We start from the raw sequence: 18,583 nt of genomic DNA on the forward strand, positions 1-18,583 counted from the left end.
ATCTGACCTTTTTAATTCCAATAAATAAGTTGAGGTGGTATTTGATACTCTTTTTATCGAAAATATAAGTCTTTTTTACTAATTATTTTATCCCAAAATATAAGTTGTTTTGAGTATTTTAAACAGTAATAAATAATATTTTTTCAATATTACCTTTATTTATATTATATAAAATAAATATTTTTATGAGTAACTATTGATCTCGAGATAAATGATAATTTAATTAAAATTACTTTAATTTTATTATAAGTTAAAATAAAATTAAATCACTTATATTTCGAGATAGAGAGAGTAATCAAGTAATCAACTATTATCGAAGTTCAAATGTCTAGGTAATCCTGCAATGGATAAAGACGAAGTAATTTATGAACAAAAATAGAAACGTAAGTTGCATTAATTTTGGTAGTCGAATTTCAGTTATAAAAGGCGTTATCTTGTTGCATGGAAATATACACCATTTGACTTTTACAGTAAATAACAAAAAAATATTAATATGATGAAATCATAATTTATTTTATATTTTTTCAATATTTCCTTACAATTTTTTTCTAAATTAAGAATATAAAAGATAATAGTAATAAATTTATTGGTAAATATATTAAATAAGAGTATATAAATATGCAAATTATTATTTTTTTAAAAGTCAAAATAAAACTAATTTGAAATAAATAAAAAAAACCTATTTTTATGCTTTCATCTCACTTTCATCAATTTTACAGATAGATGAAAGAAAAATAAAAGATGAACTCTTTTGATAGGGAGGAAAAAAGGTTACGTGTTTAAGGTGTACTCACTATCAGTTTTGTGGCAAACTTTTTTGAAAATCGGGTAAAACTATTTTTATTAAATAATCGTAATAAATTTATAAGTCCATTCTTTGAAAATTTTAATTTTATTATTTTTACATAGATAACAACTTGGCATAGAAAAATGGAATACTATTAGAAATAATGCTATGAAATTTATTGATTGTCAAAATATTTTTTAAGGTAACTTAATATGATTTGTTATTAACTTTTCTATTTAAATACAAGTTCTATTGGCTAAAAAATAAATAAGATTGTCAAAGAAGAAGTAACAAATTAGATTATATATTAAATAAGGTAAAAATATTCCTATCGTTTTTCTTTATTTTATTTAGTTTTTTTTCTAATAATTTTCAAACCTATAATCGTTTGGAACAAAATTTGAATTTTGTCTCTCAAATCTGTAGATCTTGAGTGTTTTTGCTACGCTTTTAGTGGGGTTATTAATTTCTTTCATTTCATGTGGTTATTTCTCACTGTTGAGGTGTTTGTTTTTATGTGGATCGTTTATTTCCGAGGTAGTTTGAAAGACAAGATGAATTATTGGTTGCTTATAGTTAGATACTTTAAATCTTCAAATTCGGGTAAGTTTCATTTATCAATGGAGCCTGGTAGTATGACATGTTCCTCCATTAAAGTTTGGTATATTAAAAAACTCTTCAACGAGCGTCAGTTGTAACAAGTTTTAGAAAAGACAATATTCGATACAATATTGTACAAGTCTTTTATAATAAACACACTCTCGGATTCTCTCCATATGCTCTCTATTCTCCTTTATTTCTCTCCCTAGTTTTTTATCATTTTATAATACGTTATCAGCACAATTTCCTTCTACTCGTTGCATGGCTCTTTTGATCAAATCACTTAAAGAAAGAGGACAAGTTATAGTTTGCAACAACCAAAGTTAAGGTTAGTGTTTTCAAATTTGGTTACACTCAAAAGGTAATTTATTTTTATATCTCTATAATTATTTCAATATTATTCATGATTTAAAAGAAAAATTATTAAGTAGCAATTATTTAAAATTGGCGTATGATAAGATGCGATATTTTATGGTTATGTGTTTTTGTTTGGTGATTAATTGTTTCCGCAGTTGCTTTGACTAATCATATTGAATCAACAGACCTAAAAATTTTAAGTACCAATGTCATCCACTTGCTTTGAAACAATCAGATATTTGTTTCCATTAAGTACCAATTATTTGTTTGGATCTATTATTTTAATTGATTATATTAATTGGTATATGTTTTAATTAAAGTTGGTGGAAAAGAACGGATAATAGTTCTATGATTTTTCTAGTATTGCAAAGCTATTGTGATATTTTAATTCCATGTTTGAAAGCTACTGTGATGAAATTGCAAATTGTTTTATGTTTTGATTTTGAATGTTGGACAATCGTTTGCCGCAACAGTTTTGAACAATAATTATACCAATAACAAGAGAATATGCCTATATACAAGGAAAGATATTCCTGTGCATCACTAAACATGGGATTCATAACACATCGTGCATGGCCATTATTTACATATATACAATACACGTTGTGCAGGTAATGTAGCAAGTGTCAAGATTGACGAACAGTAACAAGTTGATGACCCTATGAAGTTTGATTGCACATGTATTCATAAATTAATCTTTTTACTTGTTAATTTATATCTGTATGTTTACATTATTTGCTACATATGTCTATATGGTATAATCTTGTCATCTTGATAATTAAATTATTTATTTTCATCTTATTATCTAATATAATTAGATTCATGACATTAAATCTTATAGATCTTGAATTTATAACCCTTGATATTATGGGCACGAATTATTTATTATGGATATTAGATGCTATGTGTCTTTGAAGACACAATAGAGAATATAAATTACAAATTTATAATTGAAATATTTTCAAAGGTAATAATTCTCTTCTATTGAATATTTGAAAATTAAATATTTGTTTGTTCTTTGAAATGGTTGAAAAAAAAAAGGTATAATTACTAAAGACTTATCAATCAATGGATGCCCCTATATTGTTGCAAAGCTTGTAAAACTGTAATTTATTTTAATTTTGCAATATTAAGATTATTGTCTTATTATTATAATTATTGCTATATATTGACATAAATTATCCATGTACTATAAATTTTGAGAATTGAGTGATTTATTTTTAAATATAATTAAGATATTACCATTATTATTATATTTGGAGCCAAATTAGCCCTTGATCTAAATTGTCAATGATATTTATACCTCGAATATGCTCCTGAAGTAGCAATATCGAGAGAAAAATTTTAAGATATATTTTGAATTTATTTTATATCTTTTTTATCATTGAACAAAATAAACAGATCTTAATTAAAAATCATGAAGCTCGTCCAACGATATGCTCCATTCCTTGAAGTGAATGAACCATATATAATAATAATGGGCGTGGGATGAAACATTCTCTTTAGTGAATGCAATAAATGGACAGGACAATAAATAATGACAAAGATACAATTGTCATTAAGAATATTAATAAGATCATAGTTGAAGTAATGATTGTAGCAATTATTGTGGCCACATAACTGAAACGACCCGAAAATTTAATTTCGTAGAATTTTCATTTAAAAACTAAATTTTTTATTTCAACCAATGAGATTATACCAGCTAATATTTTATTATTGCTAAACTGGACCCATAAACCAATTCAATTTTTCGAAAACCAAGTGGAAAACTCAAAAACCAAGCAAATCGAGCCAAATCATTAAATTAGACCAAACCGGTTCGAATCGAACCGGAATGGTCTAGAAGCCCCAGATTTTTTTTTTTTTTTTTTTTTCCTTTCTTTTCTTTTTCTTTTCTTCTTCTTCCTCGTTCCAGCGTCGACCTCACCTGGCCCTCTCCTCCTCCCGTTTCTTTTTTTATCACCGGAGACCAGCGCCACGCCATGCTGTCGCCTCCACGCCGCAGCGGATTCCGGCCTCCCTTCCTCTCTCCTCTTTCATTTCTGGCGCACGCAGAAGGCGCAGGAGAGCCGCGACTTCCTTCGATCGGGAAACCGCGTCGAGTCTCCTGCTCCTCGACTTTCCGGCGACACCAGCTCATCACAGGCCCTCTCCTCATCTCTAGCATTTCTCCAGCCACCATCCTATTCATTTCCGACCAAGTTAGCATCGACAGGATTGGCTTTTGAACAAAGGAGCTGCTGCCGATTGTTTTAACCAGAAAATTTCGATTTCCGGCGTGTATCGCAGCTGGGTAAGTCAATTTCCAACCTTCATCAATTTAGTTTATGAGCTCCTTGATTAAAGATGAAGGTTTTGAATCATGAATAAAACTATTGCATAAACCTAGACCCTAGCTCCTGCTGTCATACATTTTTTTAAAAGGAAAAATTTGATTCTCTAATTTAGTTTAAATTATTAGCTAAGTTAATGGATAAGTGTAGCATGAACAAGGGAATTTTAGTCAAGAATAGATATAGCATGATTATGACAGCAACATTATCGCTAGTACTTGATCTATTGCAGGAATTTATAAATTTAGCTACTGTTTAGGCGAATGTGAATAGAAATTTTGAATTTTTGCTCTTGAAATCGGTATATAAATGATTCCTATATTGGGATGGTTAGATTATTACGTTTATTATAAATCCTTGTGAAGAATTAAGCATTCTTTAGGTAAAAAAAAAAAAATAATAATAATAATAACTAGTTAGCTATATGGTCAAGTTCTCGATATCCTAGGAAGGAGGAATTGAATTGTTTCCAGTTTGAATGAGTAATAAACTGAATTTTTATTAAAAAAAAAAAAATGTGCAAAACCTGGGGATATATTATGGGTACTAAATTGAAAATCTTGAATTCTTTGAGCTAGCAGTAATCATTTAGTTGATTTCTTGAATTATAGTGTTTGGGATGAATATGCGAAGTCATAAACCAAGTTCTTAATGCGATATGAGCTCAAGTTTAAAAAAAAAAAAAATATATATATATATATATTTTTCTTGGGCACAGTAGCTATTTCAGGTACTTCGTACCATTTTAAATAATTGGTATGGAAACAGATGTATGTATATATAGTTATATTTTCAATACTCTTATGTTGGTTAGTGTTGGTTACTGCTTGATAGCAATATTCTTGCAAATTTAACGATTCAATTGTAAAACTCTTTAGCTATATCTAGAAGTGGTATCTTTATGTCAAGACGGAGAAATTTGTGAAGCTTTAGTTATATGTTTAAGTTTCGAGCTGGGCTATCTAGTAGAAGTATTTATTAAATTGTAATTTAATTGAAATGTTAGTTCTTAATAGTTAGTCTAGAACTTTAATAAATATTTAATGATATTTTACATAACTTAAGCAAAGAATTATTGATAACATTCCTAGATTAGTTGAAAGTATTTTAATTTGTAAATTATGGTTGATTGGTGTTATACTATTGGAGGCGGATGGGTTGTGTGTATTGATTGAGAAATATATAATAATACTGTGTTATCTAAACAGGTGGATAGTCCAAATTATAGGGGAGGTGCTGCCGAAATTTCGTTAGAACTTAAACTAGTTTTAATTAATAACATAATTAAAAAAGTTTATTTAGATTAATTCTATAACCTAATGCATAATAAATAGAGTGCTCTAATTATTTATTTATTATCTTTATTATTCATTTAATTATTTAAGTATTTAATTATTTTCATTGTTGTTGTTTATTGTTAATGGTATTTATTTAATTATTTAATTGCATTTGAGAATGGATGTCTCATTGTGCATTGCATTACGATGTTCAACTGATCAATATGTCTGCATTTGATTGCAATGTTTGATTAATTGTGTTGTGAAAATGCTATGCTTTGTTTGTGTGGAATTGGGATGAAGTGGACCACCATGGGTTTGTGAGGACGGTCTGTGATATGAATCCTGAATACGATATGATATTTGACCGTCGGCCGGAAAAATGGGAGATCGGCGCCCCCGTGTGCACCTGATGATATGGATTGTATGGAAAACCACAGAATGGCTTCTTGTTGTTGCGCACCTGATAATCTAGATTTGATTGTAGCCCGCAGGGTGGCCTCCTGTTGTGAGCACTTGATGATCTAGATTAGATGGAGACCACCGGGTTGCCTGCTGTTGGTATGGAAAAGAAAAGAGAGAGTGGAAAAACAATGAGAGGACTGGTCAGTGAGGATTAGACCAGTTGGCCGTATGGGGGATCGGCTCCCTGGTGCACATGTACGAGAGGGCGAGCCATGTGTGAGGACGGCTCGTTGGGGTTTCAGGTGGTGCCACTGACTAATTACCACTTGCTTGATTACTTGAAGGTGACATTACGTGTGAGTGCTGGTATGTGCCATTTGTGTGACTGGCTGCGTGAGCATATAACTAGTCGGATGACTAGATTGAAATGTTTACATATTTGTGTGACTGCGTGTGTTGTGCAATAATTATTACTCCTTAGAAAACTCACATGTCTTGTTTGATTTTTTTTTCAGGAAGTAAGTTTTTCTTTAATTCGATTTAGGCTATGTTTCTTCGGCGCAGGGCAATAGAGAAATTTTCCTAGTTCCATAATTATTTTACTATGTAATTATGTGTATAAAAAGCCATGTATACCGAACAGTTAGTGACTCCGCAGTTGTAAGATTTATATATATTTAGTCGTGTATTAACATAGACAAATTAATCCTGTAAGCCCATATTAGAATGTGATGTATTGTAAATTGGGCCCGAACTATGGAATGCTGTAGGAGATAAACTTGGGCCGAGAAATAATAAAATATTGAGGTTTATTTTTCATAATCATATGGGCTGAATGTTGAAATTTATACCGAGATAATAGATTCTAGTGTTTCAGGCTGACTACGGGCCTCGGGGGCCTTAAGCTTACCTGGGCCCTAGTGCCGGTCCGGCCCATGGAATCGGGTCGTGACAAAGTTGGTATCAGAGCTTAGGTTAGGGTTTTAGGATACAACTGCGGAGTATAAGAATTTTCTTTATGTTGGGATCGGCCGTAACCAACATAAGGAAGGAAACTTTGTGATTTTCCTCTCTAGGGATGGTGGACGCACTAGACCCTATGAGGTGGGAAAACCCACACCTATTGTGTAGATCAATAGACTATAGAAGAAGTAATTTAAGGTTTGAAGTGAAAGCAGTAGACAATAAGATAAATCCATCGCAATACCTATAGGGGCTAGAGTTGGTATCAACCCTTAGGTTAGGGAATAGAGTAATACTTGATGGTAGTGGATTGGCCTGATCACCCAGTACACTACTTTTCATGTGAGCTCTATTCCTACAGTGAATAGGATAGTATAGAGAATAAATAGGTTTTTCATTTGTATGGCGGATTGATGAACGGTAGGTGATTAGGAATCGGTATTTTAGTATTCAGCCCGGCTACTGAATTTCTTTAGAAGTTATTCAAAAGATACTCTTTTTATTGTTTTATTTACTTGATAATTGATGATTAAATTTAAAACCCCATTTTAATTTTGAATTCAAATTGTGTTATGATAAATAATTTGAAATTGATTATTTATATAGAAAATTATTTTTTTGAAAGTTGTCTATTTATATCACGGGGCCAATTGAATTAGATCATAAAATAAAATGCTTATAAGGATAGTAAAATTTGAAAGAAGATTGGAAAAAGAAGAATAAGACTGGTGGTGATAATAATAAGTAAGTAGACAGTTAGTAGTCAAGTTGAGAACATGAACGCTGGAAATGTTGAGTAGCCGATTTTGGTATAGGAGTTAAGTGGCGATTAGATTTGGAATATAGGACTATTTAATGTGTAAAAGAGAAAGATAACATTAAGAATGAACTTGAATAGTTTAAGGGTATAAGGAATTTTATTAGTATTGATGAGTATTAGGTAAGTCGTGAATAGTGATGATTAGTAGTATGAAAGAAACCAAGTAGACAATTAATTAAGAAGAATATTTAATCTCCTTAGGATGAACTAATAGCAACATTAGTGGAATGAAAAGTTATTAGAAATATAAGAGCTAAGAGAGATGAAAGGTGTTATTATGAAAGTCAATTAGATGATAAGTTTTAGGGTAACTTGAGAGATTAAGTTAAAGCGAAAGTGATAGTTGAGTTGAAAGCATTAAAATCCTTGTAGAGGCATGATAACTGGTGATGCAATGAGATCATTAGTTTAGGAACTATCTAATAGTTGCACCAGTCTATAGTAAGAATATTATAGGGGAAGTAAGACTTATATAGGTAAGAACCAAGAGAGTGAGCTCAAGTCGCCCTGTGATACTAAAAGACAATGAAAGTTACAAGACGATTTTTCTTAAAAGTTTTAAATTAAAGAAATAGTTTTCGAACTTTTGATTAAACAAAGATGTAGTAATAACATATGTAAACTAAATGAGTTAATTCTTATTATAAGTAAATCAAATTTCAATTATTTTTAGTTTTCGTAAGCTATGTATTTAATCCTTACCAATATATTTTGCTTTCATAGAATGTGTGTTTTGGTTAGATTGATGGAAAAGCCTTCTGACATTACCATTGTGTATTTTCAACTTTATTGGAACATGGTTTTCATGGACAAATATGTAATAAAATTTAATTTTTCAAATAAAATTAAATAATCTTGAGAAAAATATGTATTATTATTATTATTATTACTATTATTATACATGTTACTGCTAAACTCGGTTTTATTGAACGACTTTCTAAGGATTTCAGTAGCTGACTGATAATAGAAATTGGAGGTTATAGTAATAGACTTAAGTTTCCTGTGAGTTTTAATCAAGTGACAATAGATGTAATAGATGGTTGAACGAATACATTCTGAGTGTGATGGAACCTTGTTTACTAGTTTAAGCGGTTTGAATTATCATGAAACCTCTCATTCATTTATTCTTGAATGTCAATCAAATGATAATTTGTTTGTTAAGTATCCTTACATGCCTTCTTTTCTAGTTGCATTCCTATTTCTTGCTCATTTCTAAAATTCGAGGACGAATTTTTATAAGGGGGGCAGATTGAAACGACCCGAAAATTTAATTTCGTAGAATTTTCATTTAAAAACTAAATTTTTTATTTCAACCAATGAGATTATACCAGCTAATATTTTATTATTGCTAAACTGGACCCATAAACCAATTCAATTTTTCGAAAACCAAGTGGAAAACTCAAAAACCAAGCAAATCGAGCCAAATCATTAAATTAGACCAAACCGGTTCGAATCGAACCGGAATGGTCTAGAAGCCCCAGATTTTTTTTTTTTTTTTTTTTTTCCTTTCTTTTCTTTTTCTTTTCTTCTTCTTCCTCGTTCCAGCGTCGACCTCACCTGGCCCTCTCCTCCTCCCGTTTCTTTTTTTATCACCGGAGACCAGCGCCACGCCATGCTGTCGCCTCCACGCCGCAGCGGATTCCGGCCTCCCTTCCTCTCTCCTCTTTCATTTCTGGCGCACGCAGAAGGCGCAGGAGAGCCGCGACTTCCTTCGATCGGGAAACCGCGTCGAGTCTCCTGCTCCTCGACTTTCCGGCGACACCAGCTCATCACAGGCCCTCTCCTCATCTCTAGCATTTCTCCAGCCACCATCCTATTCATTTCCGACCAAGTTAGCATCGACAGGATTGGCTTTTGAACAAAGGAGCTGCTGCCGATTGTTTTAACCAGAAAATTTCGATTTCCGGCGTGTATCGCAGCTGGGTAAGTCAATTTCCAACCTTCATCAATTTAGTTTATGAGCTCCTTGATTAAAGATGAAGGTTTTGAATCATGAATAAAACTATTGCATAAACCTAGACCCTAGCTCCTGCTGTCATACATTTTTTTAAAAGGAAAAATTTGATTCTCTAATTTAGTTTAAATTATTAGCTAAGTTAATGGATAAGTTTAGCATGAACAAGGGAATTTTAGTCAAGAATAGATATAGCATGATTATGACAGCAACATTATCGCTAGTACTTGATCTATTGCAGGAATTTATAAATTTAGCTACTGTTTAGGCGAATGTGAATAGAAATTTTGAATTTTTGCTCTTGAAATCGGTATATAAATGATTCCTATATTGGGATGGTTAGATTATTACGTTTATTATAAATCCTTGTGAAGAATTAAGCATTCTTTAGGTAAAAAAAAAATAATAATAATAATAATAACTAGTTAGCTATATGGTCAAGTTCTCGATATCCTAGGAAGGAGGAATTGAATTGTTTCCAGTTTGAATGAGTAATAAACTGAATTTTTATTAAAAAAAAAAAAAATGTGCAAAACCTGGGGATATATTATGGGTACTAAATTGAAAATCTTGAATTCTTTGAGCTAGCAGTAATCATTTAGTTGATTTCTTGAATTATAGTGTTTGGGATGAATATGCGAAGTCATAAACCAAGTTCTTAATGCGATATGAGCTCAAGTTTAAAAAAATATATATATATATATATATATTTTTCTTGGGCACAGTAGCTATTTCAGGTACTTCGTACCATTTTAAATAATTGGTATGGAAACAGATGTATGTATATATAGTTATATTTTCAATACTCTTATGTTGGTTAGTGTTGGTTACTGCTTGATAGCAATATTCTTGCAAATTTAACGATTCAATTGTAAAACTCTTTAGCTATATCTAGAAGTGGTATCTTTATGTCAAGACGGAGAAATTTGTGAAGCTTTAGTTATATGTTTAAGTTTCGAGCTGGGCTATCTAGTAGAAGTATTTATTAAATTGTAATTTAATTGAAATGTTAGTTCTTAATAGTTAGTCTAGAACTTTAATAAATATTTAATGATATTTTACATAACTTAAGCAAAGAATTATTGATAACATTCCTAGATTAGTTGAAAGTATTTTAATTTGTAAATTATGGTTGATTGGTGTTATACTATTGGAGGCGGATGGGTTGTGTGTATTGATTGAGAAATATATAATAATACTGTGTTATCTAAACAGGTGGATAGTCCAAATTATAGGGGAGGTGCTGCCGAAATTTCGTTAGAACTTAAACTAGTTTTAATTAATAACATAATTAAAAAAGTTTATTTAGATTAATTCTATAACCTAATGCATAATAAATAGAGTGCTCTAATTATTTATTTATTATCTTTATTATTCATTTAATTATTTAAGTATTTAATTATTTTCATTGTTGTTGTTTATTGTTAATGGTATTTATTTAATTATTTAATTGCATTTGAGAATGGATGTCTCATTGTGCATTGCATTACGATGTTCAACTGATCAATATGTCTGCATTTGATTGCAATGTTTGATTAATTGTGTTGTGAAAATGCTATGCTTTGTTTGTGTGGAATTGGGATGAAGTGGACCACCATGGGTTTGTGAGGACGGTCTGTGATATGAATCCTGAATACGATATGATATTTGACCGTCGGCCGGAAAAATGGGAGATCGGCGCCCCCGTGTGCACCTGATGATATGGATTGTATGGAAAACCACAGAATGGCTTCTTGTTGTTGCGCACCTGATAATCTAGATTTGATTGTAGCCCGCAGGGTGGCCTCCTGTTGTGAGCACTTGATGATCTAGATTAGATGGAGACCACCGGGTTGCCTGCTGTTGGTATGGAAAAGAAAAGAGAGAGTGGAAAAACAATGAGAGGACTGGTCAGTGAGGATTAGACCAGTTGGCCGTATGGGGGATCGGCTCCCTGGTGCACATGTACGAGAGGGCGAGCCATGTGTGAGGACGGCTCGTTGGGGTTTCAGGTGGTGCCACTGACTAATTACCACTTGCTTGATTACTTGAAGGTGACATTACGTGTGAGTGCTGGTATGTGCCATTTGTGTGACTGGCTGCGTGAGCATATAACTAGTCGGATGACTAGATTGAAATGTTTACATATTTGTGTGACTGCGTGTGTTGTGCAATAATTATTACTCCTTAGAAAACTCACATGTCTTGTTTGATTTTTTTTTCAGGAAGTAAGTTTTTCTTTAATTCGATTTAGGCTATGTTTCTTCGGCGCAGGGCAATAGAGAAATTTTCCTAGTTCCATAATTATTTTACTATGTAATTATGTGTATAAAAAGCCATGTATACCGAACAGTTAGTGACTCCGCAGTTGTAAGATTTATATATATTTAGTCGTGTATTAACATAGACAAATTAATCCTGTAAGCCCATATTAGAATGTGATGTATTGTAAATTGGGCCCGAACTATGGAATGCTGTAGGAGATAAACTTGGGCCGAGAAATAATAAAATATTGAGGTTTATTTTTCATAATCATATGGGCTGAATGTTGAAATTTATACCGAGATAATAGATTCTAGTGTTTCAGGCTGACTACGGGCCTCGGGGGCCTTAAGCTTACCTGGGCCCTAGTGCCGGTCCGGCCCATGGAATCGGGTCGTGACAATAACTAAGACTAAATTTTACCACCAAAAGTGGTACAAATAACGTGACATATGTGGATATTGATTATGTACTTATTGTACACTAAAATATTGAAAGACAAATTTGACTTCGGTAGTAGAAAAATATTTAAAGGCTCTAGAAGAGCAAATATTTAAAGGCTCTAGAAGAGCTAGTATTACTACCAAGAAAAATGAATGCATAATGCATTATTTCAAAGATGTTCTCAAAACGGATATCACATAGAGATAATGATCGAAATAAATATGGTTGTAAATTAGAAGTTTGCAAATCCAAGTACTTTATTATTTCACATGATCAGTTTTGGACCATCCCGATTAATAATGATGCAAAAAGAAAATTTAATCCTTATATGAATATTTATTGAAAAACCAGAAGTTTCTTCAATTGTAATGAATTTTTCATGTTTAGTTTATTTTTAAAGCAAATTAATTATTAAGCAATCACCAAGAGTTCAAATTGAACTGTTTCTATTTTCTAGAATATATAAAGGAAAATTATTGATAAATTTATTTGGATATATTATGGATGCATCCAAAAGATAGTTACATGATTATTATTATTAACTTACAACCTGAAGTTACCAGAAGTCTGCATGATTATTTGCGCAAATAATTTGATTAAAAATACAATTTTCATATTATGCTATTAAGACAATTTATCTTGAGAATGATAGTGAATTCACACATCGGCCTTTAACGATTATTGCATGTGTTGATTGAAATAATTATAAAGCAACTTGTTGTTGCTTTTATTTATGCTCAAAAATAATTTAGTAGAATCATTTATACATGATTGCAATTAATTGCAAGACAATTATTATGAGAACGAATCTCCCTATTTTAAGAGGGACATGCTATTAAATTTAATAGCACTTACCCGCATCAAGCCAATAAGTTATTATAAGTTCTACTTTTTATAATTGGTTTTTAGATCACGAACCAAATATTACCCATTGAGAAATATTTAAATGTGCGATATATGTTCTAATTTCTCCATTATAGCGCATTAAGATGGATCCTCAAAAGGAGGTTGAAAATATATGTCGGGCAATGATCTATAATTAAATATTTAAAGCTTTTGAATAAGAAATTTATATATGTCAAATTTGCTAATTGTTATAGATCTCGATATTAGGGGAAGAAAAATAAGCAGTTAGAAAAACAATTGATTGGAAAAAAATTATTGTTATTATATCTTGATCCTTCTCATACAAGGTAGTGTGAATTTAAAAGTTTTAAAGATAATTCATTTGCAAAATGTTGCAAATTAGTTGCCAGATATATTTATTAGATGAAAGGAGATAACTAAATCTCACGTACTAGCTAAAAATGCTCCTATTAGAATTAAAATTCCTGACGGACAAACTGCCTATGCTAATGAGTCTAAGGCACGCCTGAAGCGTGGTAGACTAATTGGTTCCAAGGATAAAAATCCTAGAAAAGGAAACGAGCAAATATTCAAGATGGTCAAGCTCTAGAAGAGCAAATTATGTAAGAATTTTCTAGACATGACTAATAAGTTTTCTAAAAAAACTCAGATACCTAAAATCAATAAATGTTATGAGATCTCTATAAATTATGTCATGTTAGGACAAGTATAGAACTGATAAAAAATAAACGTCGACCATATTTTGTATATAATATAGCGCCTGATATTGTGAAAAAATGAGGATCTTGAGTTTAGTCTATTGAGAATATAGATATATAATTGATTAGCCAAAAATAGAACAACGCATATGATATTTAATTTACTTGAAAAGTAAATTTTGAAAATTTAATATGGGCACCAAGAGATGTCAAGCTAGTAGAATATAAATATGTATTTGTGTGAAATTGAAATGGGGTCATGAGATGTAAAGCAAATTTGTTGCACAAGTTTTTCGCAAAAAACTGACATTGATTGTGAAGATAAATACCCTCATATGGTGGATGCAATTATAATTTTATATTTGATTAGTCTGACAATTTATGAAAACTCGAAATGCGTCCAATGAATTAATGGATGCCTATTTATATGGCTAACTTGATGTAGATATCTATATGAAAATCCCGGAAAGATTTTAGTTGCTTAAAGCATAAAATTAAATTCTAGAGAAATTTATTCAACTAAATATTATAAAGCTCTATATAGTAATAGAATATTAAGGAGCGATAAGGTACATTATTCTAGAAATCCCCAAGGCAGCCGATTTGAGTAAATAATTGAGGGATAAGGCTGATTTATAGGAGTGATAAGGTTTAATAATTAAAGAATATGTGTTGTAATAGGAGTCCTAGAATAGCTTAATTCCTAGCAGAATATTAGTTTAAAAAGACAATTGCTTTTGTATTATGTTAGAAAAAATACAGAACATTCAATAATAATTACAACACTTTTCGTTCATTTTTTTCTCTCCAAATTCTGTTTTTCATCTTGGTATCAGAGCCTTTATGCTTCTGTTTTCGCACTCTCATCATGGCTACCTCTTCCTTGAACGTAAGCAACTTTGTTACCTTGAAGCTTTCGCAAACTAATTACCTGTTATGGAGGGAGCAGGTCATTGGTTTAGCTGAAAGCCAAGAACTTTATGATCATTTAACCACCAAACCCCCAACTGCTGTCGTTGGAACAACCAATTCTGAGGAAAACAAACAAACCAAGCTTGGCAAAAATCTGACAGGCTACTTCGAGGGTGGATTGTTGGAACGCTCTCTGAAGAGTCCTTGGGGTTAGTCATAGGTCTCGATACTGCTTATGCAGTTTGGGAGGCACTCAAGGAAGCCTATGCCAAAGATTCACAAGAACGTGAATTTACTTTGAGGCAGCAACTTATGTATCTACGTAAGGATGACAATGTCTCAATTGGCGATCATATTCGGAAATTCAAGTCATTATGTGATAATTTGGCTGCAATCGGTAAGCCAATGGCTGATCAGGAGAAGGTCTACTGTCTTCTAACTAGTCTTGGGCCAGATTATGAAACTTTCACCACAACTATGTTGAAGCCGCCTAGACCATCGTATACGGAGATGATCTCACAACTCCAGAATCTTGATCAATGGCAAATGTGGTTCAGTTCTTCCCAGCCGACGCACCTGGCATTTTACTGCACTTCTTCTCGCAACAATAATCAAGGGCGCAGTTGAAGCAATGTGAATTTCTCTTCAGCCGGTAGAGGTTTTCAGGCGCAGCAACGTGGGAGCAAGGCTAATGGAGGCGCGCCTGAGTCGCAGCAAACACAGCTGAGGACGTTACCACCTGGTCTTCGTCGTATGACACCCGAATAAAGGGAACTGTACCGCAATGAAATCTATCAGGTATGTAATAAACAGGGACACATTGAGAAGATCTGTTGGTGGGTGATTAGTGCTGCTGATCAGTTGGCAAAGCTTCCACAAGCCTTGGCAGCCCTGACCTTGGATAACACAATTACGGACATCGATTGGACTGCTGACTCAGCAGCTACTGACCATATGGCTGCAAATCAAGGTATGTTCTCTACCTTAAATCAATATAATGATTTAGTAATAATTGGTAATGGTACCATGATTCCTATCATTGGAATTGGTGATTCATGTGTGGAAAACAATAGAAATTATATAAAGTTAAATAATGTTTTGTTTGTTCCACAAATGAAGAAGAATTTGTTATCTGTGGGAAAATTGACAAGTGATTATCCTATAAACTGTGATTTTACTAATAGTAATGTTTTCTTAAAGGATCGAAAGACAGGGAAGGTAATTTTGGAGGGCCCAAAGAAGGATGATCTATATATACTTCCTAATCGGCGTGCAACGGCGAATTTCTCTCAACGATTTCGATCGTGCAGTGCTGATATATGGCATCAAAGGCTTGGACACTCTCAAGCTTCATCTATTGTTAGGTTATCAAATAAGGGCCTTATTAGTGTTGATGGTCCACTTAAAATTAATAAGATTTGTGATAGTTGCCAATTAGGCAAATTTAGCAAGTTTCCTTTTACTACAAGTACAATTTCTACTACTTCTATGTTTGAACGGGTTCATTGTGATTTATGGGGTCCTGCACCACTTTTGTCTATTGCTAGATATCGGTATTATGCTTGTCTTGTGGATGATTATACGAGATTCATGTGGTTGTTACCTTTACGTGCAAAATCTGATTTTTTTACTGCTTTTGTTGCATTTGAGAATTATATTAAGCGTCAATTTGGCGCTGCAATAAAAATTCTCCAAACCGATGGTGGAAGTGAATTTGTTAATAAACAAATGGCTGAACATTGTTTAAAAACAGGTCTTGTTCATCGACTTTCTTGTCCACATACACCCGAACAATCAAGAGTTGTGGAAAGACGACATCGCATGATTCGGGAACTTGGAATGTCAATGATGTTTCAAAGCCGAGTACCCTTATTTCTTTGGGCTGAGGCTTTCACATCCGCTGTTTATTTGATTAATCGCTTACCATCATCTGCTTTAAATTTTTAATCTCCATTTTTCCGATTATTCAAAAAACATCCTGACTATTCAATGTTGCGGGTGTTTGGTTGCAAATGCTTTCCATACACCTGGGACAACAAAACAAACAAATTTGATCCTAAATCTTCTCTTTGTGTGTTTGCAGGATATACAGAGCAGTACAAGGGTTATAAATGCTATGACCCAAAACAGCGGAAGTTCATAATTTCTCAACATATCACATTTGATGAAACTGACTTTCCGTATAAATCAAAAGAAACTCCAGATTCTCAGCTTGTTCTTAATCTAATTGATTGATGGATTATGCCGTCGAAAACTGTCACTAATTCTGCATGCAATTTTATTCCAACGATTTCAGGAGGGACTGCTCAAAATCCTCAAGTCGCAGCTGATTTAACTGTCATGCGAACTCAGTCAGTTGATGCGTCTGGCGGAACGGAGGCTTTACAAAATAATGAAGAAACTCGAGTTGACCAGGAGCGGCAAGCCTCTTCCGACGAATATACTGCACAGCCACCGACGGAAAATCAGTCCGATGGGAACAATATAGACGTCGAAGCTGATTCGAATACTGAGGAGAATTATGAGGAGGCTGCACAATCTCATCCTCAGCAATCTTCAGAAAATAACACAGTCTCTGTTTCAACTGAAGGGAGTTGTGCGAGTACTGAAATTTCAGCAGCTGCTACAGATATTGGTGTAACAGAATCGGATGCATCAGCTCAACAGGCACCTCGACAGCATACTATGGTAACTCGATCTCAGCGTGGAATAGTGAAACCCAATCCGAAGTGTGCCTTGCTTGTTACAACGATAGATTCAATTCCAGCAGAACCCAGAATAATAAAAGAAGCAATTGCACATCCAGGATGGAAGAAGGCAATGGAGGAAGAGATTTCAGCCTTGAAAAAAAATTGTACATGGGATCTTGTGCCAAGAACAAGAGATATGAACGTTATAGGAGCGAAATGGGTTTTTAAAGTAAAGCTTATGCCTGATGGTACTTTGGAACGCTTGAAAGCTCGCCTGATAGCAAAAGGATACAATCAAGTAGATGGAATTGATTTTCTTGAAACTTTTTCTCCTGTTGTGCGACCAGGTACAATTCGCCTTGTACTTTCTATTGCTGTTGTTAAAAATTGGCAGGTACAACAGTTGGATGTCAAGAACGCATTTCTTCATGGCTATGTGAACGAAGATCTTTACATGTCTCAGCCCCCTGGATTTGTTGATTCATCAAAGGCGTCATATGTCTGCAAACTAAAAAAGGCGTTGTACGGATTGAAGCAAGCGCCACGGGCCTGGTTTGATCGCTTGAGTAAATTTTTAATTTCTCATGGTTTTATTTGTAGTTTAGCTGATCCATCACTTTTCATTTGCCATTATGGTTCAGAAACGTTAGCTTTATTGGTTTATGTGGATGACATGTTATTAACTGGGTCTAGTGATAAATTAATCAAATCTTTTCTGGAGCTTTTATGCAGTGAATTTAACATGAAAGATCTTGGTCCTATTCATCACTTTTTGGGAATGGAAGTTATAACAACGGCAGATGGGTTCCATCTTTCACAAACTAACTTTGCTCTTTCTATTTTAAAGAAGTTTCAACTGCAGGATTGTAAGCCAATGCCAAGCCCACAATACACGAAGCATGATTTCAAAGAAGCCAAATCACTGGCCGATCCTTTTGTCTACAGAAGTGCCATTGGAGCACTGCAGTATCTCACTCTAACGCGGCCGGATATTGCCTTCAGTGTCAACTATGCGTCACAATTTATGCAAGCTCCTACAACCTCACACATGAAACTCATTCATAGAATACTACGCTACATCAAAGGATCGCTCGAGCTTGGAATCAAAATAACAAAGGATTTGACGCTTGAGCTTAAGGCTTATTCTGATGCTGATTGGGCAGGTTGTCCCGCAACACGCCGTTCAACAACTGGGTATTGTACCTTCCTCGGCAAGAATATCATTTCCTGGTGTG

The 18,583-nt window shown here is 33.2% G+C and overlaps 1 protein-coding gene and 2 long non-coding RNA genes across 3 annotated transcripts; all 3 read left to right on the top strand.

Annotated features, from left to right (window-relative positions):
• Positions 1-3,371: 3,371 nt before the first annotated feature.
• Positions 3,372-6,581, top strand: LOC149493896 (uncharacterized). Its single transcript, XR_016322621.1, has 2 exons — positions 3,372-4,037; positions 6,275-6,581. It is a non-coding gene; the product is annotated as an uncharacterized LOC149493896 (long non-coding RNA).
• A 1,094-nt stretch (positions 6,582-7,675) lies between these two features.
• On the top strand, positions 7,676-12,007 carry LOC149493897 (uncharacterized). The gene is made up of 2 exons (XR_016322622.1): positions 7,676-9,465; positions 11,701-12,007. It is a non-coding gene; the product is annotated as an uncharacterized LOC149493897 (long non-coding RNA).
• Positions 12,008-14,614: 2,607 nt separating this feature from the next.
• LOC119370254 (retrovirus-related Pol polyprotein from transposon RE1) lies at positions 14,615-16,605 on the top strand. The gene is given in 2 exon segments (XM_089726383.1): positions 14,615-14,786; positions 14,789-16,605. Coding segments are annotated over 2 exon segments (1,989 nt in total).
• The last annotated feature ends 1,978 nt before the right edge of the window (positions 16,606-18,583 follow it).

The sequence above is a fragment of the Jatropha curcas genome, chromosome 9 (genome assembly GCF_041381405.1).
Source record: "Jatropha curcas cultivar XTBG-Jc1 chromosome 9, XTBG_Jcur_1.0, whole genome shotgun sequence".
Taxonomy (NCBI): Eukaryota; Viridiplantae; Streptophyta; class Magnoliopsida; order Malpighiales; family Euphorbiaceae; genus Jatropha; species Jatropha curcas.